Source organism: Halichoeres trimaculatus, unplaced genomic scaffold, assembly GCF_033239565.1.
Source record: "Halichoeres trimaculatus isolate MK-OKI-2021-1 unplaced genomic scaffold, fHalTri1.1 fHalTri1_scaffold_16, whole genome shotgun sequence".
In the NCBI taxonomy this organism is placed as follows: Eukaryota; Metazoa; Chordata; class Actinopteri; order Labriformes; family Labridae; genus Halichoeres; species Halichoeres trimaculatus.
In genome coordinates, this window is record NW_027437194.1 from 11930854 (window position 1) to 11956663 (window position 25810).

Sequence of the window (25810 nt, forward strand, 5' to 3'; positions counted from 1 at the left end):
TGCGTAGTGAGAGAAAAAATGTTTGCTGTCTGCTAAGAGTAGATGGCCACTCCACTAGAATAAATATAAGCATTGTTTAACTTTTTAGTAATGAAGACAAAAATGAAGTCTAGAAAATAAAATATCAATACATAAAGTCGGTTAAATTTCCAGGATATTTGTTATGAACATGAGACGTCTGAGGATCAACCAAAGCACGTACAAGCTGCCATCATGCATGACAGTGTCCTCTTTTTTTTTTACCCCCAAGCAATGACTACTTGCTAGCTTCCTAAAGGGAGTAAGCTAAACATTAACTGAAAAAAATTGTGACAATTTCTTTTCAGAATTAGCTCCACAATAAAAAATCTCTCTCTCCATTCAAACCCAAGTTTAGAAGGACAGTATTGAACACAGTAGAGATGAAAGCACAACAATGGAGATTACTACAACTCATTTCATTCACAATGAGATGTTAACTGGAGAAAACTGGAAAGAGCTGCTGTTGGTGAGCACACCTGCAATATGCCTGTTTCACGCATCCAGAGTAACTTCATATTTTTTTTAAATTGGGCTTGTTTGAGCCAAAATATAAAAACTAATCTATAATATTACAAAAGCGCTAAAGCATGAAATGCAATTAAAACTATGTGATAAAAATATATGTATTGAAACCCAAATATAATAACATGCTGGGCTCAACTCTGATTTTTTCTGAATACATAATAACCTTTAAAGATGCTGGGAGGAGGATCTTTTTTAACAGGACTACAGCACCACCTACTGGTCTGGAGTCTGACGCACACTGTTGTGAAGATGTCACTTTTAACAAGATATGCGTTTGTCCATCCATCCATCCATTTTCTATACCGCTTATCCTGTTTAGGGTCGCGGGTGGCTGGAGCCTATCCCAGCAATCATTGGGCGAGAGGCAGGGTACACCCTGGACTGGTCGCCAGTCAATCGCAGGGCTGACACATAGACAGACAACCATGCACGCACACACTCACACCTAGGGACAATTTGGTGTGACCAATTAACCTGGTAAGCATGTTTTTGGACTGTGGGAGGAAGCCGGAGTACCCGGAGAGAACCCACGCATGCACGGGGAGAACATGCAAACTCCACACAGAAAGACCCACCGGCCGAGGTGGGGATTTGAACCGGTGACCTTCTTGCTGTGAGGCTGCAGCGCTAACCGTTGCACCACCGTGCAGCCCTATATGCGTTTGTTTCGGAAAAAAAAAAAAAGTTTTTTAAAGAAACTTTTTACTGGATACAACGTATCTAGGTAAAGTGTTAATCAACAGTTATTTGTGATAACAAGCAAATGTTGTAACCCAATTCAGTAGCTAGCTTTGTTTAGCGCTCCTGGCAGCCTAGTTGACTGAGACATGTTTGTAACGTGTAACGTTAGTGAATCCTGGTAATGTCCAGCAGAGCTAACATAACCTCAATCTTCATTTTATTGATAAACTCTCAAGTTTGAACAGACCACTGCAGAATAACTGCTGCATGTGGGTTGGAATAAATCTTATCAGAAAAAGGTTAGCCCATGTTTTAGCCTTTGGCTCTTGCACTATCACTCTCCCATTTAGCTTTCTTCTGCTCTTCTGTCCTTTTTCTGCCAGACAGTTAGGCTCCTGTGTCCACCACCACTACAAAATTAATCACAGAAATTGTTTTCAGCAGAGAAAAACACAGTTCTATCTTCTTACTACTTAACTTTATCAACTGGTGGTGTTGTCATGGAGACTTAGACATGCCGTAAATCAGTCTGATCCTACTCAACCTGATCCGGAAGCTAAGAAGTAGCATTTCAAAATAATCCATATTGGTGCTGATGACCTCATTTTAAGGTGTGGATTACAATCAGGCATATGTAGAAGGGAGACATTTTTAAGATCATTTAAAACTCTTCACAGCCTCTTTAAGTACAAGGTTTTTTTTTTTATCAAGTACACATGAAGCTAGTGTTCAACATCCTCTCAAAGAACAAAATTAAATTCAGTATGTAATGTCTATGACCTTTATCTTCTGGAGTCAGCAGTGAAAACTTGGAGTTATCAGGTGTGTGATGTATCAAACTTTACAGGTCTGTCATGCAGAAAAACTGAAACATTTTTTATGGTCAAATTATGTTTTGATCATGTGCAGATGGGGCAGGCAGGCAGGTAGAGCTGTGAGTAATGGCAATTCTCAACATATATCCCGAGGAAGACAACAATCTGCTTCCTGCATTGAGAGGAGTATTAGAGACGATGCTAAGGAGTGAAATGAGATTTTATGAAAAAGGAGCTTCTCTGCTAATGAGAGAAGAATAACAAAGCGACAATAAAAATTGTCCTCTAATGGGTCCACACTTTATACTGTATCTGTTTCTGAACACCATGATTTATTTACATGGGGCTTTGTGGGTTAGTTAAGTTTGTCCCATCTGGCCACCTGTACCTCATGATTCGTCTGGTTGGGGTGGAGTAGACAGAATATACCCTGAAGGAAAGACAGACAGAAAACAGACAGATAAAAAACAGAGGAGACACAGGACAAGAACCCACAGACAGGTGAGCTTCACATACACAGAAAATGTTTTTAAAGCATAAGGTGACATCTGGAGGGTTTTATCGTGGGAAAGATTTTCAGCATGCACACACAGACTGAGAAACACCAGAATAGTAAAGTCAAAGAAATTAGTCTCTGTTCTCATAAATAAGTTGGAGGTGAGATGTTAAATAGGCGTCGCTTGGCCTTCATTTGGCTTTAATCAACAGAGACAGCAGAGAGCAGGGGAGCAAACTTACAGCTGGCTGTTTAATTTTGGCCACGGCTCATATTGTCTGTTTAAGTGCTGTCTTGGGGGTTTACAAAAACAAGTGAATGCTAAACCGCCTGCAGTGAAGTCAACACTGAGCGAAATTAAACATTTATACACAAATTATTCACATCAGAGAGCACAAAGCGTAACATGAATTACTGTAGGCATAGAGCTGCAGCCTTCAACAAAGCACATAATGGTTAGTGAAGACCAGAAGGCGGAATATTTATGTGTAAGAATTCACATTTTACACTCTTAATGGCCTCATAGACAAAAATATGTTTGTGCCATTAACATGTAATTACTTTGTACTTTCGTACTTTAACCTTTTACCCTCAGTGGTCATCACTTTGGACAGCTATGCAAAAACTCTTGGCATGCTAGCTGAAGTCTGGCATTTTAGCTGCTGCCATCGCATCTGGCCTAAAGGAACTATCTTTTAATTGGACAAGAAGAAAAAATATGTTTATCTTGGTCTCCAGAGAACCCTTGTAGTGACAGTCAGCCACAGAAAAACTGTTCTTAAAGAGCACAACTGCAGAACAAATCCAATGAAATGCAACCCAGGGGCCAATCTGCTTTCACCTGGCGGGGATGTAGCTTTGCCATTCAGCTCTGTGAATAAAAATTTTAGTTTGAACATAAATTGGAAAGGAAGCCCAGTTTATGTGGTTAATACCAGCTGATCACTTCAGCTGGTAATGACCAAACTACTCTGTACAGTACTATCAAACTCTTGAGAAGACTTTGTATATGACTGAAATCATAAACTTTTCCTCCATTTTCTACACCACTTAGCTTGTCATAGTGTATGCGAAAGCTGCCATTGAGCAAGGGGCAGGGTTAACAACAAGGGGCAACATGAAGTTTAAAAAAATAAAGCTTAAAGTTGCAGTTTGTTACCGGCCCACTTGGAGTTGGCTGCAGGAAGACAGGAAACCACATACACACCAAGCCAAAAAAAACACCAACCTTTTACAGCATTAAAAAAACATAAGTAAGCCTGGTTCATAAAACAGCTTGGGTCCGAGTCACTCATTTCTCCATCAGTATACTACTTCTACTGTTTTTACACAAATATACTATCTACCATCTGTTTGCACCTTACAAATTACATGCACTACTGCCAATAGACATCTTTATACCTGGTCTGTCACAACACTCTGCACTACCTGCACTAAATTGACAACAAAAACCACTAAATCTTAAAATCTATCATTTCTAGCTTGTCGAATCAGAACCGCAGCTCACGTGACTAACAGTTCAGGCAAGCTATAGCTCTTAATAGGGAGGCTCAAAGCCCGCCTCCTGGGTCAGCGCTTCCAATATGGCCCCTGACAACGATTGGCTTCATTACTCCGCTCAGGAACAGATGAGTGATGTCATGGGGACTATGTCCATTTATTATACAGTCTATGGTTTACACCCAAGACAGGTTACCAGTCTATCACAGAACTAGCATATAGACATAAAACCAGAGACGCTTAAAGCTACAGACAATTTATAGTCAACAAATGCTGTAACTCACTTAGCATGTCTTTAAATACCTAACTAATAGAAAAAGGCATTAGAGCAAACCTCTGTACCAATATGTAACCTGACCATAAACCTATCACCAAACAAATAGTTACACTCACAGAAGGCCTGATTCCAAACCAATGGAGTCACCCCCTGCTGGCCATAAGAAAGGATTGTTGTTGAATAAAAACATGATCTTTTGCTGATTTTTTTTTTTTTTTAAAAAGAAGAAGTCTTTTTTTCTCATACACTGCATGTGATCAGTGATTCTCCCCTTTTTGAAACACATATAGACAAAACTCAATGAAAAGCCTAATTTTACCTCAAGAAAAGGGAAGAAAAGATAAACAAGACTAACATTGAATGCAGAACAAGAATAAGAAGCATCAGCAAACGGCATTTGACCAAGGGGACAAGTTTTACTATAATGTTGTTTTTACGAAGGCTTGGAGAAGAGGAATAAATAGAGGAGAGGAGACAAAGAGAAAAGAAGAAAGAAGAAGAAAGAAGAAAACTGTTGAAGGATCAGTACAGAAAATGAAAGAATGGGAATCAAGGAGAGAAGATAATGGTACAAAATAAAAGATAAAGAGGAACAAAAAAATATCCACAAGTAAAGAGGGAAAAAAAATCAACAAAGGGAGGCGACAACCAGGAAGAACAGTAAAGGAGCAGATGAGGAGAGAAGTAAAGGATGCAGTAAATGGTATGAAGAGGGCACAAAGAGCAGAGACTATAGGAGAGAAGAGGAGTCAAGGAAGGAGAGGAAAGGAGACAAGGAGGAGAATATTGTAACAGAGAGTGAACTCACGGTGACTGAATGCTGTTGATGGACGACCTGCGAGAGATTGCATCTCGATTTTGCTTTACAAAACTGTACATGCAGAACAAAAACAAAAGAAAAAATGAGACACAAATCAGAAGGGACAGGTGGACTGTGTGTCTGTCTGTCTGCACAGGTATGTCCACCTGTCCCCTCCTCAGAACAGCAAAAAACTAACCAGTGCAACTACTTCAATAACACAACAGAAACCAAAGAGTGCTCAGACATTTTCATAAAGACAGAAAACTGAAACTGAAAAAGTTCAGGAGTTTCATTCCAAAACAAGAAAGCCATAAGTTTCTTTTACTGTAATCTGTTACAATCCAGAACGTATGTTTGGAATTTATTCATTGTCAAACAGTAATTAATCATAGAGATGTTTTTGTCACGGTTTGTCTTAAAACAATTTATTCATTTTGTAATGAAACCCTGTTTCTCTGAAACTGCACAGATAATACACAGAAAACAGTCATTATTAAAATAAAAGCAGCCTGGTATAGATATTTGCCATCTGGTCATTTACAATTTAAATCATTCTAAAAAAATAGGGCAGTCATAATTAAATGCATAATAACAGTAATGACAGTAAAAGAGAACGATTAGAATATTGGTGCCATTGATTTGTGGAGCTGATCATTTCTTAGTTAGAACGTCAACAACTGAGCGTGTCTGAAGATGATCACTTCCTCAAACTGATAACTGATTCTTACACAAGCTTTTCAAGTTAATATCAAACTAACAATGAAACCTTTGCAGTGTGCATTATTCTTTCTCCCACACTGACAGAGCAGATGAGAATTAAATGAACCTCCAGGATTACATTTTGCAGCTCTGAATCACTGAGAGAGGTGAAAACGCTCCAGATTTACACACCAGCCTTCTCTTGACAGACTCATAATTTCATTGCAAGGCGAGATCTAAAAATAGATTGAATTTAGAGGAGAAATTAATAACCACTATAACTCCAAACCCCTGACCTGTCAATCACAGGCTGATGGTGGAGAGGGGGTGGGTTAAAAGTACTAGGTTGAAAGGAGCTATTAGGGTGCATGAAGACCTCAGCCGGTATCAGGCGTTAGATAATGAGAACTTCTGACAGCTGAGATTGAAGTTGTCTTTTGTCTTATTCAGTGAACTTAAGTTGCCTTTCCTGATTCAATGTACATCCCTATGTTCTTTCACTGATCTACTCCTTTAAAATAAGTGCATGTGATGGTGAAACAAATCTGCCCTGACACATTTTATTAATAATAGTGATAAGGATTGTGATAGAAAGGTGAGTGGCGTTTTTTTCTTGAACACAAACTCGAGTGACTTCTGTGCAGTCTTTGGGATAAACCTGTAAATCCATTTTTAGGTACAAGATCCTCAATAAACTTTCATTGCATGTCATATCAAAAAAACTTTTCAAGACTCCTCAATCTTTGTTATAATTTATCAATTAGAGAGATATTTTAAAGCTCCTCTTAGTAACTTTCTGTTTGGGTTGATTTGGGCGCCTTCTGTGCACAAAGTCATGTCTCTGTTTGCTGATTTTGCCAGAACACAAAGTGGGAAACTGCCTTAAGACTTAGATTACAGATTTATGTGGTCAATTAGCTGGTCACAATGAAATCCACAAACATGAAAAATTTTGGATTAATGCTGACTTTGTTGTGCTGATAAAAGTGTCCATTGGAAGTAATACAGAACCTGTGTAATCAAAGTGGGTGCGTGTGGGAGAAACACTGGGCTTAGCATATTAAACAAAACAAAAAGAAGCTTAAGAGATATAAAACTGCAACAGAGATAAATCTGTGGATAAACAGAGCTGCTGTCAGGGGTTAACTTACGCAGCGATTGAAATGTTGGCCGCTGACATTGGGCTGACTTCCTTAACCTCCAAAGCCTTCTGCAGGGCAAGTTTCTTATTGGCTGCTTCCTCCTGCTCCTCTTCATCCTAAAGCAGGGCAATATGAACATTCAAAATAATGCAGATCACAAACTTCTGGTGATATATTGACATCCTGTGCATGTGAATGAGGCTTACTTGAAAGATGTAACTTAAAACAAAAGCATTTTCACAACAGACTAAATATGCTGCATTCTGTCCCAGCCTACCTTGGTCAGCTCCTGTGCATTTGCAAGGTTATCAACAGCAATGGCCAAGAAGACGTTCAGGAGAGTGTCTGATTAACAAAAGACTCAGGAAAATTAAAGATGTGTCAGTTGTTCATATTGACTTTATCTTAATTTATCCCAGTCATGACCTCCACAGAGTGATGTCCTTCCACTTCTGCTGTCAACACGAGAAATGGTACCTCCAGTAGCAATTTTTTGAGCTGCTGTCTCTTTAAGGCTCCCCACTCCACAAACCCCCCTTCTTCGGATTGGCCACCCCTCTGGAGGCCTGTTGGGGCGGAGCTTTGGGCAGACCTTTGTGTTTGAGGTCCATCCCTCAAATGTGTCATAAACCAGTTACAAGATCTTTATGTGATGACCTCATCATTTTAACAAGTCTCACGAGGATCTTGTACTATTTTTAAATTGCAGAATTTTGATCAGTTTACAGATTCAGGCATTTCTACATCATATAAAATTGTAGAGGTTTGATGAGTTCTGACCTTCAGTATTTTAATACTCCAGTCCATGCAATATGTACAAAAAATCCATGTCATGGTTGAGCTGTTTCCTTGATGAAAATAATCAAATGGGAATCAGTCTTTCGATTTTTACTTTGCTCTTTTTAGACACACTACAGCATCAATAAACGGATGTCACACATAGAGGATACAGTTTCCAAAGAGTGTGAGGACGATGAAGTAGACAGAGGAGAACATGCCCCGGCGAACACCTCCTTGGGACTCGATCCCGTGGTACATAACAGCATTCCAGTCCTCGCCAGTCAGAATCTGAGAGAGACAAAAAAAGCCACAAACATCTCATACTGTTCATTCTAATCTGAAAGAGTGTAGATTTAATTTACATCACAGGGTGAAGGGCTGTGAGCACAGACTAACTGGAGGATTATCTTTGAGCTCATTAGGGCGCAAAAGGAACGCACAGTCATTCCTCCTAATTAAAATGATTGATAGATCTTTCTCTTTCTGGCCCAAATCAGTATTACCTCATTCATTAAGTGCACTTTGCTTGAGTCAAAGTGAGTATTGAGGGGTGTGCTATTGAGTGTTAGCATTAGCAGGCAGACCTTACCTGGAAAACAGTGAGGATGGCTGCTGGGAAGGTGTCAAAGTTTGTTGTTGGTGTCTCATCTTCAAAGTTGAACCTAAAACAATTAGACCATAATTATTTGAAGTAAAGTAAAGTAAAACTGAAACAATATGCTAGTTAAAGGATTAAGCTAATTTAGACATTATTTTCTGTAAGCATCCAGCATCACATCCACACCCCGAGTCAAGGCAGACACACACATGAGAGTCAATGCCTGTGAATCTACAAGTTTTATTTCCTAAAAACATCCCGTTGGAGTTATTTGCTCCAAGTCAAGTCCAAGGAAACCAATTTAGATTTCAATGTTGAAATTTGACACAAAACAGGTGAAAATATGCATTGCAGTACATGCAACCTTTGAGCAAAGCTGTTCAATTGACCTGACTGAGAGCACCTGGGCCCAGTGTTCAAGTCATTATTACAGCTGCCATCCAGATGCTTTCAAGAGATCTCTCTTTATGGGCTTTGTTTGATGTTTTCCATCAACACCTTGACATCACTACCTCTACTGAGTCATCTCATGTTCACATTTCTTCTTTTGTGCACTGTTTTTATTGATGAATATCTTTATTCCACTGTTTTTAAGCCTCTGTATTTATCATGGCCCTTCGAGCTGAGCATGGCATTTCCACAGTACACTTCCAGTTGATGTCAAAATATATTTTACTCATTAAGTGTATGGAGTAAATTTCTAAGCCTCCTTCGCAGATGACAGTGTTTTTGTTAATTAAAAAAAGGTTTCTGGTATTATTAACTCTTAAACAGACTAAGAGCGAGAGGAACTCTAAGATGACCACTTTCAAAACCAAAACCTACTGTTGCTGCATCACGTCACACGAAGACAAAAGTCAGAACTGATGTATGATACCTCAACAAATCCACAGAGAATATCAACCCTTTAACATTCAGCAAAAGGAAATCTGTAAATCTGGGGTGAAGCCTGAGTTCAGGAGGTTTCTCTTTAGATGTAACCTCCCACTTTTTTCTACCAGGAATACTACTTCTTGGCAAATATCTGCACATTACTTCGATTGTGTACAGCAGGATTTGATGTGTTTGCGTCCCACTTTCTCTGTTGTGACAGCCTGAAAACCATGGAAGAAGAACCTGCTGTCAGCTGTCAGGAAAGGAAAATAAAGGTAGTCTGGATGTAGCAGGGAGACGAGCAGGTAAGTCTGAAAAACAAACATCTCTTCTGAAATGTCAGCAGTCCAGTACGTCAAACAGCAGCAGAGAAGAGTAAAGCACTTTTATATGACTTATATAGAGCGCTCATATGTTTTGTGTTTAACACATCAGCACTCCAACAACTGCCAAAAATGCCGCAAAATAGACACATGACTGAAGTGATTGGCTTAGAGGCCCCTAATCTGATCATTCTTTCAAACTGCTGTGAAAGTTATGAAGAAATATGAAACACTTTGGGTAAAAAGCTCCCTATAATACATCATACAGCTTTAATAGCGTGACTGTGCTGACAACATGTTTTAATATATAATATTAACACATAAAAAGCCTTCATATCTCTTGGTATTCAAGTTCATCATTATTTCTGCTTAGTGGAATGAATAAAATGTGTTTTACAATTAAATAAACAAATCCTGTTTATACGCACACAAACAGACACACAAAGGAAAATTAAGAGGGACATTTGACTGCAATGACCCTCTGCACGGAAAGCATGTTTAATTTTTCACATGGTCTCTCTGATTCCACAGTTCTTTCAGCCTACATTTTGTTGTATACCCGAGAAGATCTCTACATTGGTGGTTATAAATTATGTTTACACAAGGTCAATAAGTACCTGGATTTAGCCTAATAAAAAAACAAATAAAAATGCTCCACACAAACACCTCAATCAGAATATACAGGCTGAAAACAAATTGAGTTTCATTCAGTTGCATAGAGGAATATTCCTTTACCCAAACCGATCAAAAGTGAAGTTCTGTCATGTAAACGATGAAATAGAAAGTTGTCAGGCTGGGTTCTGTCTGGGCATGCTCTGTCTTGACATACATTTGCAATACAAGTACAACTCGTTCCCTCCACCTACTTAGCAACTTGTCCGATCCCCGTGGTGTCTTTTTAACAACTTACTAATCAATTCATATTTGTCAAAAAAGTGACTAGCGACAAATCTGGTGACTTTTCTGGAGTTTGGAGACTCTGATGTGACCATAGACTGTATAATTAATGGATGTAGTCTCCGTAACATCACCCACCTGTTTCTAAAATGGATTTTGAAGCATATCGGCTGTCACAGCCACAATGAAAGTGACGCAAGATTTGAGTCTCCACATTAACGGCTATAAGGTGCCCATCAGTCACATGAGCTAAGCTGTGCCTCTGATTGGGCAAATTCATGTCCCAAATATTTTCAGATACATTAAGCCCGAAAAAAAGAATAAGGGTTAAGTTATTCCTCTCTCCTACAGCTTCTGTGACAATTGCATGCAAATGACTTGGCATGCAAATTAAACGATGATGTCGTTAAGCGACTATTGACTTCTTGCATCTTTTCTTTCTGAGGAGTTGGCAATGCTGGCTGCAGACCATGATCCACAACTTTGTCGTAGTGTAAAAACAATTGGAACTATGATGCTAAGTAGACAATACACCTCCATCTTTGATGATTATGTGATGTATTCATATTTCTATGCATGTTACATGTCTGTAAGACTGCTGTTCTGTTTAAATGTTGTGGCACATGTCATTATTATGACCCAGTACATATTTCATATCCCGGATCTTAGTATCCAGAATATTGCCAGGATCTGGATCGTACTTTTACATTTGTCAGAAATTATGGTGATCTTGTCTTGTGTTATTTTGCAAAGCACTCCGACCATTTACAATGGAGTTATATACACATATGTTGAAAACGGCCCTATCTCACAATGATAAAGAATCCTTTAAAACAATCCTGGATCCAGACGATGGTCCAGGTCACCTCCAAATGTAATGACTTCTTCCTTATCTCGTTTTGAACATTTCCTGAAAATTTCATCAAGATCTGTTCATTAGTTTTTGAGTTATGTTGTTCACAGATGGACAGACAGACAAACTCTCCCAAAAACATAACCTTCTTGGTGGAGGTAACAAACAAGAAATGCTGATCAAACGTTGAAACTGATGTTTGGTAGAGCTAAAAGTTAATCCACAGCCACATCATCCTGGTGTGGCTGTAGATGCATAATGGAGTTGGGATAGAGTGAGGGGGAAAAGGGAGAAAAGAGGGAAGCTAATTGAATAAGTCTTTCCTCCTTTGGTATGTCATCATACTCTCTCTCGAGAAGCTTCCCTCCCTCCACCTTTGTCCCCTTCATGTTCATAAATGAATCTCTGATCTGCTTTCACTTTCATAACCCTCTCTTTCATTCCTTTTCTTCCCTCCCGCCCCTCTCCTACAGCCTCTCCCTCCTTCCACTTTTCCCTCCTGGAGGATTATCAGGCCCATAGCAGGGAGCAGTGATGGTGTTTTGCCACTGTGCCTGCGCACACCAACCTCTGTTTACTTTGATAATAGGGATTGGGAGTGCGCTGTTCAGCTTCCGAGCAACATCCACAGGGACTTCATTAAATCAATTCTGGAAACAAGAATCACATGATGCTAAACCCAGTGCCTAGACCCCCCACCCCACCCCCACCCCTCATTTCAGTCCGTCAGATAACAGAAGCAGGTTTAAACAGTGTGGGTGAATGCAGCACACACTCTGGGAGCACACAAGTGAACTGGAGATATAGGCTGAGAGATATTAGAAAACAACGGCTTCAGAGAATGGGGACTGTGACGTGATTCAGGACACTCAAGGCATCCTGCAGTCTTACGGGAAATAAAGCTGGCTTTTACTAGACAGAGAAGGAGGCTCAGTGCGTGCATTTCTCAGAGTCACAGGCTTGTGACTGGCATATGTCAAATAGCTGAGACTTAAACATTTAAATATGGGTACTCTTCAAAATATTGCACCTATTATCAATATTTGATAGTTGAAAAGTGTAAATTCTTGACATGCCTCAGGTAGGAACATCAGAGAATTAAAAATACTTTCACACTCTCCTTTAATTTTAAGTCACTGGGGGTAAACGGGGGCAGTAAAAAAAGCAAAAATATTAGCAGAGACAATATTTTCAGAGGCCTGATGTGTTGGGCTGGCTGGAGGCACCATGTGGATGTCAGACTCATCTCACACTTGTCCATCAACACCAAGTATTGTGATGCTAATGATGGCACAGACTGTTATAATGTTGGTTGCCATGGCAACAGCCTGCTGCTTCAAAGACATCCAGTAACCGCGTGGTGTTTGTGAAGGCCGTCAGTCAGAGGAGACATGACTTCATGTGAAAGTAGCAGTTTATCTGGAGCTGAACACTGCCCGACTGGGTGGTGACAACCAAAAAATAACTCACTGTTGACATCACATGAATACCATCAGAGGTCAATGCTTTCTGTAAAGGTATTTTTAACTGCAAGTGACTCATTGGTGCAGAAACTGAAGCATTATAGAGAAAGTATTCTCCTGTGTGCTAAGCTAAAGTTATTCAAGTGCATCAAACTCATCAGGCTCTATTTACTGGTTCTAAATGCACTTAAAAATGATGATTCGGCATTTGAAGCTCAAAGGTAAAAGAGTGTGATAGTTGTTCTGGTTTCTTTTTTTCGTATGTTTGTACTCCAAGTAGTTATAATCAAGCAAACATTAGCAGTTTCTGGAGCATGCAGGAAAAACAACTTGCATTGAGAGCAAAAACCAGCTCTCTATTTTGACATCTCAGCTCCAGGTAGCATCAGGAGGAATCATTCAATCTGGATATTGATAAAGTTATGCAAGTTCAGCTTACAGTCTGATCTCAACCAAAAAGTCAAGTAGATTTCAGTGATTTTTAGGATCACAGCAGAATTTTAAAAAAGCATCAATCAACTCCTCTCCCCAACTCTTGGGGGCAGACCTGACAAAGCTTGGATCTGCAAGTGAATCACAAGAAAAGTGGGTTTTTATCCTTTTGAGTATTACTTGAAAGCCACTGTGAGCATAAGTGTGACTTTCTTTTTACAGTGGATCTGAGATTCACCATAAACAGATGGATAGGCGCCTCCACATGGTTTTTAATGAAACAAGAAACTGATGTGGAGTTGTGTCTTTTTTCAAGTTGGACTGTGACCAAGAGGGCTACAGATGATTTAGTTTTGCCCAAAGTTGTCAACTTCTAATCCCTTGCTAACCACTAATACCAAGAAGATACATTATTGTCAAACACTAGCCAATGGATTCCAGGGTTGATCAATCGCAATAAAAAAAAGATGTCATCTGTGGCATCTTGCTAAACTATAGACCCCAAATTTTCCTCTTCACTTGCAGAGGCCTAAATCATCAACAAAGGACATGCAATTGGCTACAGATTGTAACAAACCCTAAATATTCTCTGGAGGCTTCAAGGTATAAAAATTAAGAATTTATCTCCCAAATGAATAAGTGAACGTAGTTTCAGTCTTCACATGAATGGGGTAAACCTAGGGTTGCAAAATTCTTGGAATTTTTAATATAATAAGCAGAGATGCATGCAAACATGTCTAATGCATCTTTTTTTCAAATGTGTTTTAAATGAATTTTCAGGTAATTTCGGGGGATTGAATGAAAATTGGTGGATGAAAATTGTTTTTGGGAATGGAATGAAAATTTGTTGGCCTCTAAAACTATACACATTTTGATGAGTATTCATTAGTTAAACTTAAATTTGGCCATTACTTAAAGTTAAACTGTACCATCCAATGTATTAACTTCAGTACTATCATCAAAACTGACCTTGACAGGACTTCTAGACTCCAAATCCAGAAATGTTGTCCCAATAGAAATGCTGTAGGCTAGTGAAGTAGCGATTGATGAAAATCAAATGCACTTGGAATTGTTTGTAAATGTGATTCATGGTACACAGCTGAATTCTTATTCAATTATGCTGTTTAATCCAAGAACAGTTTTGAAAACCTTGTTCAAGTTGATAAAAAAGAAAAAAAAATCCCCAATTTCACATTGAAATTTTCAGGAAACTTTCCTTGAAATTTTCTGCTCCTTTGCAACCCCAGTTACAACTTTAGCCCATGAAAGCAGTAAATAAAATGTAGAACGTTGGGGGAAAAAATCATAGTGGACCTGACTGACCATTGCTTGGTCTGTGTCCATGTGAGGTGCCAACATGTGAGAGGAAGAAAAAGTGAAACAGGTTGAGTCAGACAGGACTGGATAACTGGCCTTTGATAAACTGCAGTCAGCCAAGAATCAGGAGGTGTTCCTGTCATTAGACAACATGGAGCTCCTGCTGAGAGTGATATCAAAGGGCCTTAGTCTGGGCTGCTGTTCTGCCAGCTACCTGCTGTGTCAACATGTCTGTCGCCACCACCACCGAGCCGACACACAGATCACCACACAAACACACATATACACACACACAAACAGGGAACACTTGTTTACTCCTCTGTCTTATCACTCCACCTGACTCCCCTCCATATGTGTGTGTGTCTGTAATGAAAAGGGAAGACAAGGGAAGAGCAGTCATAGCGCAGCAGGATATGTTACAAAGATAACTTACTGTCCTCCAAAGAGCTGCATGCCAAGCAGAGCAAACACCACGATGAAGAGGAAGAGGAGGAAGAGCAAGCTTATGATGGACTTCATGGAATTGAGGAGGGAAACCACAAGGTTTCTCAAAGAGTTCCAATACCTGAAGGGAAGCAGCAAAGACAGGCCGGCTTTTTATCCATGAAACACAGCAGGTAAATAATGGTTTAAAGACAAACACAGGCAACAGTGAGGGCTGAGGACACACAGGCTGAATTTGGACTTACTTGGTGACTTTAAATATCCTTAGCAATCGCAGGGCTCTCAGCACACTGATCCCAAATGATGCCCCTGGTTTAATCATGTCCCAGATCACCTCAAAAATACTTCCAACAATCACCTAAGAGGAGAGCACAGAGGTGAAGTGCATAACGTTCTGTTTCTTTACATCAAACAGGACCAATGTCATAATCCACAACCAGTAGAAGCAGCACTGATGGGAGACTTTCAGCATTATCAGAGACTCACCCCAAAATCAAAGCAGTTAAAAGACGAGTGGAAATAATTCCTTGCTCCAAGGCCGTACATCTTCAGGCTCATCTCGGTCAGAAACAAACCCAAGAACACAAACTCTGCTGTGTCTGTTTCAAGATTGACGGGATAAAAAAAAACATTAAAAACACATTAGGTATCACATCAACTTTAAATACTGCAGAAATCAAGTGTTTTGGAGTGTGCATGTGTTTTGTATAAGAGACTTACAGAGGGCCCTCGTCAGCCACTCAGGCTGGTCATAATGTACAATGGCCACACACAGAGTGTTGAGGCCCACCAGACACAGAACGATCCAGTAAAAGCTCTGAGCCTTCACCATGCGGCGGATGAAGAACCGGGTCCTCTTCTCTTTACGCCGGAAGTAAGTGGAACTGTCCAGCTTTCCGCTGCTTTTCACACTGGAGCGACCAAAAGGAGAGCCCGAAGGAGCTGAGAGCGGTGACGCAGAAGGGAGGGAGAAAATGTGAGTGTGCAGCAGTCAGAAATTTGTCAGTTTTCACAGTGAATCACCGTGCGTGATTTCCTTGTCTTCTTCCTGTTACTGTGATCAGCAGAATCTCCAATATCGCCCCACTCATCAGATCACTTTCAAATAAGTTTAGTCAGGGACAGCTTCATAGAAATAATAAAGAAACCTTTCCTTTGTGTACTTCTATGTCTCCTTGGTTTAGATATATTCTGGATACAAGCCAGCTGACATGAGCTGGGAGATCCAGTCTAGGTTTTGTTAAAGAAGATCACAATGTAGGGTCCCTTTTAGCCCTTATCTGCATTTCCTTGGCAAGATTACATCAATAAGAGTTAGTTGTTGAGAGACATCCATCAGACTAGTTAGTTACATTTATAATATCCCCAAGTCGCACTGTTGTCAGCAATAATAACATTTAGTATAGATGACATAATCTTTTATTGACTTCTTTAACTGTCCAATTGTTTGAACTCTGGGAAGCATTTTATAAACCTGCTAATCAGGTCACAACTGTTGAAATTTTCAGATCTAGTTGACATAAAAACATTATTAGTCACGTTAATGCCAGAAACTGATGATAACCTGAAAACGAAAAGAAGTTGTTTGTCTTAAGAGCTCATGAGGAACAGTTTTCAAAGTCTGTACACAGGATGGCAACAATAAGGTTTGGTATCAAAGATATGCTTAAAACTAGGGGTGCACCGATCACAATTTTCTGGCCGAACACCGATCACTGATCTTTAAAAAGCCTGATTTGGCCTGATACCGATTTTTATGTCTTATTTTTTTTATGACTCACAGCAAATACCTTCAATGTTCCAATCTTGTTTTATTGAAAATAATCAAACAATACCTGTGAAACAATAAAATCTTTATTCTAACTTAAACAACCAATAAAGTGTCCTGAGTTTTAGGTCTAAGAGCAAAAAGCAACAATGCCTGGCTGTCAGATCACTTATCACCGATCCCTGATCACCGATCACCGTTCCCCCCAAAATTAAGGAAATTGGCACCGATCGATTGGTGCATGTCTACCTAGAACTTGTTAAAAACAGAACGTGAGCTGTTCGTTTAAATGTGTAGTTTGCATTTCTGTTGGAGTCAAAGTATTTTATATGGCATTCCTACCATTTTAACCAATAAAGGAACCAGTCCCATTAAACTGTCAACTGGTGCAACCACAAAAGCATGAAAAGTATTAAATAAATCACCCTCTTAGAAGATATGCAAGTGTACTGAAGAACATTGAAGTTATTTGTTATGAAACATCATCTTAAAGCATTTCAAATACTTCACGTTGACCCCCCACAATTCTAAATGTGGTAATATTGGTTTTGTTGTACTGAGCAAGTCAGTTTGCCGTAGACATCAATGTTTCCTCTCTATCTATAGGTCAGTTGGTTTAAAATCATTTTAAATTTCTTTATTTTTATAGTGAAGAAACTAAAAAAATCATATTCAGTAACTTTTTTACATAACATCAGATTTTTTTACAAGAAACGTTGGTTCCACAAATCAGCATCTATCACTTGCACAACTTTCACCAATGCACAAGTTTTGTTAAAGTAAAGGTGCAACTTAGTTAATGAAGTAATGCTATTACTCCTGTGGATGGTGAGATAAAATGCTGCTGAAATATCTCAATAAATAAAATGTTTAATCTTTAAAAAAAAGAAAAGTAATGAAACGTTATGAAGTAATCAGGCAGGTTTTTTAAATTGTCTGAGCATGTTTTGTTTTTATTCATATCAATCAACATTGTAAGCATTCTGATTTAACAGTAATTGAAGTTAATATTAAGTGAATCACTTTCTTTTCTTTCTATTGTTTAATTTTTTACTGACAGTGTAAGCATATTGAGGAAATTTCTATTATTCACGTTGTAGTGTCAGAGGTTGCTGCTGCATATGCAGAAATAAGCATTTTGGAAACAGATCCAAATTCAAAGTTTCAGCCTGTTTCTCAAAATAACACCACAGTAATGCCACCCATAGCTGCTTGAATGCATCACATCATACATATTCTGACTTAAAACAACATTTTGTCACTAAAATGAGCAGCTTCCAGCCCTTTCCTGACCCATCACACTGTTTTTTGTCCTAATGAGGTATCCTTTCTTTGTTCTTCTGCTAGGTTTAGCCAGTGTTTGGCAGGATCGCTTTCAGTCCCCAGAAAGCACAAAACTGCTAAATTTGTTTGACACCTACACACAAGTGTATGAGGTGAGAGGAGAGAGAAAAGTTTGCACTACAATTGTGCCACTACCAAGTTACAGGAAGTCAGATCTTGAGGTTTTTATGGCAGAATCATAACAGCATGCTTTAGCGAGGATCCTTTCATCATCATCCCAAACAGGCATCAGAAAGTGTTGGTGGCAAAGACTCCAACTGAGAAAAGTCACAGTATCCCCCCAAGCGACTAACAGGAAGGTATACAGTAACCTGAATACTGAATGTCCCGCTCATTAAAAACACACAGCAAATACATTTGCTAACCTACAGACATCATGTGAAACAAGGCTGTAATGCTCCTCTTGCATATCACTTTATGGAGGCAGGCGCATATTTATTTTGAGTGAAATAAAAGTAGTGAAGTGATCAAATTGGTTTCAATTACCCTGCTTATGCTCATTTCCATCCCACAGAAAAGCAATTAGATGTTGTCTTTGTGTGTCACCATGAAGTCAATGAATATTAAAAGTCTCATTCTAATGTGCTGCAGGTGATTCCCTTTCTATTTTAATTTAACAGAATAATTAGAAAAGTTAATTATACATCTTCTCCCTGGAGCTGATATGCTTTTACAGGCAGGAGAAAAAGGAGGTGCAGGTTTCCTGATCCAGATGGTGCTGAATCTGCTACTGAAGTGCAAAGTGTTAATTTTGAATCTTGTTATAGTGCTGATATGCTATGGCATCGTGATAAATGGAGACCAGAGTGTCAGGGACACAGGTATGTTCATAAAGAGACTTTCATGGTAAAGGTCAACTCTGTGAGCAGACTACATGTGAGGGCCAGAGGTGATCTGCAGGGGGTCAAGGATTCAAAAGATCTAAGGCTTACCGACAGATGAGATGTCGGCGAAAGGATCCTCCCCCTCTTCAGCACCAATCAGATCATTTTTTCCTTTCTTGGCTTTGCTTCGTTTCAGGACTGTAAAGAAAACGACACATTGTGAAAAGTAAAATGAATATATATGAGTCATATATATGAGTCTAGATGTAAAATAACGTTACAGGAATGGAACTGCTCTTGAAAGATTTTATATCGTGCAAAATTAAAACCCTGCATACTTCAATCATGAAAAAAGTACTAAAGAAAGTACAAGTGTGCTTGTTCCCAGGCAAATCCATGGCAGAGGAAGGGACTATGAGTCGCAGGCATCTTGTTTTTCATTTGGAAATGTTCTGCCTTCCTGCTTGAAGCCAGCCTAGCAATGAAAAACTGTCAACAAAATATGAATGTGATTGTCACATGACCACCCTGTCGTTGGAGGTCTCACACGCAAGACCTACAACCCAGCTCAGCTCAAAAGGGCAGGAACCAAAGGAAGATACTGATGAGGAAACACTTGGTCCAACAGGTGCCAACTTGTTTAAAATGTACAAATTTGAGGATGTGCATCTTTGAATGAATTCAAAAAAATCTTATCACTGGCTCAGATTTAAATAATTCAAGTATGTCCCAACCTGAGCCCTGATTCACAAATCTAAGGCTTGAAATACTAACAGGTACAAATACTTGGAAATTGCTTTTTTTTGTCTCTGACAGCCAAGACTGTTATAATAAAAGGTATCTGCACCACAAAACCAATGTCCCCCCTGTTGATGCACAATGTTTTAGATTCCAGACAGTGGCATTCCCAACAAGCCGCTCCACTCATCCACATTCATTCTTCATTTTATCATGGGTTCACATCCCATCAAGCTTCTTTGTGCCATTAACCAAAAACAGCTATTACATCACCAGAATCCACTAATAATGCTCAAGAAATTGCTTTAATGACTGACAAGCTATTCTTATATTTTCTTTGTGGAAAAATTATTGATTTTGTTTTGTCTTAAAGTCTGCCCGCTCTGAATAGCCTTTGAATGAAGATGGCAAATACTTTCAGTGGACAAACTTTAATCAGACAAAATTAAAAATATAATTACACCAGTTTCAACCTTCTTTTTTTTACAACTATTAGCTTTTCAGAACACAAAGTATCAAAAAATCCCATTTAATTATTCTTATCAGTCTTCCCTTACACGTTCTTTTAAACATCAAAAAGAACAAATACGCACGGAGGCCAGAGGAATAAAGTAAGAAAAATTGTTCATGTAATCATGTGATCATGTATTCTTCGTTTTTTTTTTTTTTTTTTTTAATTAATTAGTGAAAGTTTCTTGAAACAACACCCACTGTCTACCACTGTTATCTTTTTCCTCAAGATAAAAAATATCTGGCCCAAAGGATGTATATTCCAATGACGTGCTATTAAACTGTACTGAAACAAAGAGCGTTCCTCTACTGACTCAGTCAGCGATGACTGGCTCTTTTCTCCACTACTCATACCTGTCATTCACATGACAGTTGCCAACTCCATATTTTCTGCTCCAACAACATCAGAGTGGATTTTCTATGGCTGTAGTTTCTGAATTTCTAATCCCTGATATGGAACTAATTGAGAAAAACAGGCCGCTGGCAGCTGTCACTTTCCTGGAATCATCAGCCTGGATGTGTTTCCAGTTTATGACTACTTACTGGGAAATGTGTTTCTGTGTGTGTGTGTGTGTGCGCGCACACATGTGTGTGTGACAAAGCTATTTTATTTGAACAAATGCAATTTAACCCAAGCTTAAACTCCCAATAATTAACTGCTGTTACCTTCACACTTGACCTAACAGACTGGGATTGAGAGAAAGTGAGGAAAAAGAAACCACATAAAAGTGTCCCTTGTGAAACAAACGTCACTCAAACCCACTGTGTAACATCTGGTTATGATACAATCTCAATATATGAGTGTATAAGTGCTGGAAATGATAGAAACCCTGATAGAAAGTCTGGCTGAATGGTATGATTGGATAGGTTGCGTTCTTTGTGAGGTTAGCCCTCGAGATTCATGTCCGCTGCATGCCACTCCACACTATCATGCTAAATAATAAACTAAGGCATACAATGACATAAATAAATAGATAAAAGCTTGGTTGTGTGTTTCTACAAAAATGAATGATAATATTTAAAAAAAAGTTGCATGGTGTCAACTTCATGAGGTCGAATGCTGGATAATGATGATCTGTACCTCTCTGTGCCTGGTTTACCATCGACCCCCCACAGTGAAGGACCATGGTAAAGCAGGCAACAGAAACTCAGCCCTGTTTTCACCTGGCAGGTTTTGTTTCCTCTTGTACCACGCACCGTCCAGCGGGGACTTCTCCTCAGCAATCTCATCTTCTTCCTCCAGCAACACCTCCTCTGCAGCCGAAGAGGGAGAGAGAGGACACAGGGACTTTCTATCAATTTCTCATGTTTTTCTAACACAACAAACACATACATGCCAGCTCTCATGCTGTTTCAGAGATGAGTCTGACCTGCTTTGCAGATCCACTCCAAGTATCCTGTGAGTTCTCTCTCGATCTGCTGCTGCCTTCGAAGCTTCAGGAACTCCCGCCTCTTTTCCACACGTTCCCTCTCTTTGGCAAATTCTCTGTGAAAACAAAATAACGAAAAACCAACAGATGTAACGTTTTATCATGTCTGAAATGCTGGATCTGAGTTTCAATTTTTGTCATTCCTCTGCAACTGCACAGGTCATGAGGAAACGTGTACACAAAGAGAATTCAAGTGTTCATTTCAATGTTTACCAACAGTAGAGTTCAGATTACAGTCAGCAGCTACTGAAGGCAATAATAAAGGGAATAGACTTTTGGCAAAGCTGGAGCTGTGTGTGCAGATATTTCAGAATGTGCTGATGCAGAATAAAAAACCGATCAGGTTTGGAGATCACAATCTAAACTGACTGGAAACTAAAGTCAGCAGACATGCTGCTTTGTTTCTCTGTGCTAAGCAAGGCTGAGCGGTAACTATAAGTCAGTTACTTGTTTTTTTTATTTCTAAGCATAGTTATTGTTATTGTTATCAAACAATCTGTGTATACTTCTATGAGTTTATAATTGGGGGAAGTGACCTCTAAAAGTCCCCTTACTTGGCTCACAACTGATAACAGTGATGACCCTTAAAAAGAGGGTTAAAAAAAGGAAAAAGCAGATAAGTTTATGCTTTCTATAACAGCCAAACCAGATGTTTCAGTCTTCATGCTAGGTGTCGCTAAAACTCCGTATTCTAGCTTCATTTTAAACATACACACTGCAAAAATGGAAATCTTATGAAGTATTTGCCTTTTTCCCAGAAGAAAATGTCTTTTTAGACTTAAAACGAGCCACATTCACCAGACCAGTCCAGAAAAATATCTTATTTCAGTTTATTCAGAGGCAAAAATAGGGTCTGAGTTGCTTGTAACGGGTAAAAAAGAAATATTTTTAAGAAACATGACGGGCAAATTTTCTAACCCCACTGGCAGATTTCATTTATTTCTTTCCAAGCATTTCAGATCTTGTTTTTGACTTTTAATATATTGATATAAGACATGTTTTTGGACTCAGTTAAGTGTGGCTCACACCAAGTATAATGATACAATTTTTACCAGAAAATAAGACAAAAACACTTGATAAGATTTCAGTTCTTGCAGTGCAGGTACAAGAAAAGTAACGGTCATCTCTTCTATACCAGATAAATAGAAATGTCTCATTTACTCTTTATACGATATTAACTTGACAAGTAAAGTTATATTATTTCACATTACATAGTACAACTTTGTGGGTGTTGTGAACAGAACTTGAGCCTCTTCCTGTAACTGTGAGTTCTTATGATGTACAACTGAAGGATATGGGCCTGTTTGATTTTGTGATATGTTTCAATCATCAGTTCATCAGTTCATCAGTTCATCAGTTCATCAGATGACATGCCTCATAGCTGTAACACAAGGGATGAGCTGGAATTGTTAAAACTTTTTTTAAAGCACCAGAGAACCAGTGTCAACCACATTTTCGTGTAAACATCTCCTCGTTAGCCTCACCTCACACTGACTTTAAAAAGAAATTTGACCAAAAAGAAAAAGAGCACATATGTGAAGAAAAAAAATAAAGTCTTTATCATGGGTTACAGTTTAAACATAGAGCATAACAAGAGAGTGAAGGCCCTCCAGCAGAGTTTTTTAATGATCACACCAATCTTTGCTTTCATCCAGATTTCAGTGAAACAATGAGCTGTGAGTCACAGCAGGTGAGAGGAGTCTCTCTGTGACCACAGATACAATGAGAAGCAGTGAGGACCAGGATGATTAAAGATAAAGCCTTAAAGAGGAGGATAACAGGGACACATGATCAGAGGAAGGCAGCGCTGGGAGCAGAGGGAGAGAGCTAAATGATTGGTTGAATTTTACTCAGTATTTTGTCTTTTTTGTCTTCAGTCCTCCTTATGAGTCACACAGAGGTAGGAGACTGAAAGATGTGACATGTGATAAGAGCAGATTATTTCTTTAAGTAAAGTGTAAATGATGACAGGAGGTGAAATCAAAGTGGAAGAAAAGAAAGGCAAAATTCAATGTCCTCAAAATTTCTCTTGAGAATTCCCTTTATTTCTGCAGAATCTCCAGAGGAGGAAAAACATTATTTTTCTATGAACCTGCTAACCAAAATTGTGTTCTGTTTACCAGTGTTTCACAGCAAGAGATTGTCTTGCAACAACACAACATTCTTCCAGGAAACAAAGAAAAGGAAAAAAGAAAACTGGAGGCGGAATGAAAAGAGACTGCAGTCTAAAAACCATCTGAGAAATACAAAATACAAATTTGTGTGACACGCTTGAAGGACTGGAAGTAGGGCTTGTAAATTTGTACCTTGATTTTGTCACTCAGCTTGCAACACATTGCTGATATAAAAGCAATGTTCAAGATTTGCTTTTCAAAATTTGAGGTTACAGCATATAACCTGACCAAAGCATCAACAAATCTGAAAATGTGTGCAGCCATCATGAGGTGACTTACCCTGAGAGAACACCAAGCACCAGGTTGAGCATGAAGAAGGAGCCGATGATGATGAGGGGGATGAAGTAGAGCCAGTTCCAGGCGTTTCCTGCAACATCATTGGTCTGGAGACACAAAAAATACCACAAAGTGTAAGTTAGAGGAACGTTTTCCCTCTACAACCAGCAGATGAATGTGAAAACGTGTCTTGGGTGGATTCTTTGTTATGTCACCATGAAAAAAGAAACCAAAAATCTTATTTTTTAATGAAATTATCCTTTTGAAAGTCAAACCTTTCTTGCTTAGAAACAAAAGTTCTGGCATCTTTTCTATTGAAAAAGCATTCAAAAGGTCTCTACCACAGCAACCTTGCCAACAAATGTCACAATAACAAAAACATTTGCTTTCACTGTAAACTTCTCAGATAAATCCTCCTCAAACAAATCATCCACAGGATAAAAGGTTGTACAATCCAGTGTAGTTAAATGACCTCCACTTCCACAGTAAATGAAACACAGCTTGTTGATTTACATAGACACACAGAAACACACACACATGTGTAGATAATTAACTGCTGCTCCTTCTTGCTGGCTTATTACCACTACTGCAAGCAACAGCACACTGCTCAATAACCCCTACTACTGGCTACACCACGGTTACTGAAAAGCTGACATCTGTTACCAGACACATTTATCAGCACCGTCACCAATCGATGATTGCTGATGGACTCTGAGATCATGCAAAACCTAAATAGCAAGAATTGTCAGAAAAAGTCATTGGCTTTAGTAGTCAGGATTCTCTTAGGGTCCTTGAGAAGAATGAGACGGAGTGAAAATGGAATAAAATCTCAGACAGTTTAGCCTTTTACCTGGAAAAACTCCCTCAAAAAGAATCACATTTTCTCATCTGAAAGAAAACTGTAATGGTTCAACACTTTATGAAATCTATGTATCCCAAACTGATTATCTAATTTAGACTGCATCAGGACTTAATGCTCCTGCCGGCTCCCACTGGGAGGTTCAGAGAGTCAGCATCCGCCATGTCTGCGAGCGCTCCCACACAGAGGCCTGTTAGCGGGGGCCAGACCTGCCGACTGATGGGGTGTGTGAAGCACAGTGACATTTTGCAGACGCCAGTGTCGAAGCCCTGCCACATGCTGGCTGTAATTGTGATGGGAGGTTCACGGCAGCTGATTCAGCAGGCTGGAAATCTGTATTATGCATCCAAGAATGTAAGATGAACACACACACACACATATACAGAAGCACATCCTCTGTCTCAGCTGTCAGGGGAACATTGGCCCACACACTGCAATAAATGGCAGGCAGAAGCTTCAGTGTGCCGCTCTGCATCACTTCTTTTTTTAACATGTCTAAAACCTCATTATTGTTTCATCATCTCATCACTCAACCCTCAAGCTGATCTCGCCCTTTTCTTCCATATTCAGTTTGTATCGCTTCCATTGAAGATTAAATTAATCTATTTTTACATTTGATTCCTTTCTTCTCCATTCTCCCTTTAATAAAGTATAAAGTAAACAAATGTTCAAATGTGCACATCTATTTGATAAAAACTGTGTCAATCTAAAGTCTATATAATAACTGAAGCCAGGACGTTGCATGTTGTTGTTGTTGTTGTAGGCTTAGCATATTGTCTGGTATTAAAAATGTACAATGCTAACCTCAACCAAACGCCAAAAGTATTTCACATAACGCAAGTTCAGTCAGGTTTTGGTATCACATTTGTACTTGTTTGTGTAATTTGAAACCGTGTAATGCAATTGGATAAGCATAATATTGTGTACATAGCAGATGATAAATAAAATG

The 25810-nt window shown here is 39.1% G+C and overlaps 1 protein-coding gene across 6 annotated transcripts in view; it reads right to left on the bottom strand.

The window, feature by feature from the left end:
• The window catches only part of cacna1bb (calcium channel, voltage-dependent, N type, alpha 1B subunit, b), a 165399-nt gene that overhangs the window by 52934 nt on the left and 86655 nt on the right, over nt 1–25810 (bottom strand). For 3 of the 6 annotated variants that reach the window (XM_074690293.1, XM_074690294.1, XM_074690289.1), the window contains 13 exons: nt 24006–24109; nt 21493–21608; nt 21287–21376; nt 18983–19072; nt 15659–15880; nt 15425–15537; nt 15184–15296; nt 14928–15059; nt 8328–8400; nt 7909–8026; nt 7236–7303; nt 6968–7074; nt 5124–5186 (listed from right to left, as the gene is read on the bottom strand). In XM_074690293.1, the coding sequence (XP_074546394.1) occupies nt 5124–5186; nt 6968–7074; nt 7236–7303; nt 7909–8026; nt 8328–8400; nt 14928–15059; nt 15184–15296; nt 15425–15537; nt 15659–15880; nt 18983–19072; nt 21287–21376; nt 21493–21608; nt 24006–24109 (1409 nt within the window). The remainder of the gene's footprint in view (nt 1–5123; nt 5187–6967; nt 7075–7235; nt 7304–7908; nt 8027–8327; nt 8401–14927; nt 15060–15183; nt 15297–15424; nt 15538–15658; nt 15881–18982; nt 19073–21286; nt 21377–21492; nt 21609–24005; nt 24110–25810) is intronic. The other 3 variants (XM_074690290.1, XM_074690295.1, XM_074690288.1) reach the window with 2 other exon arrangements.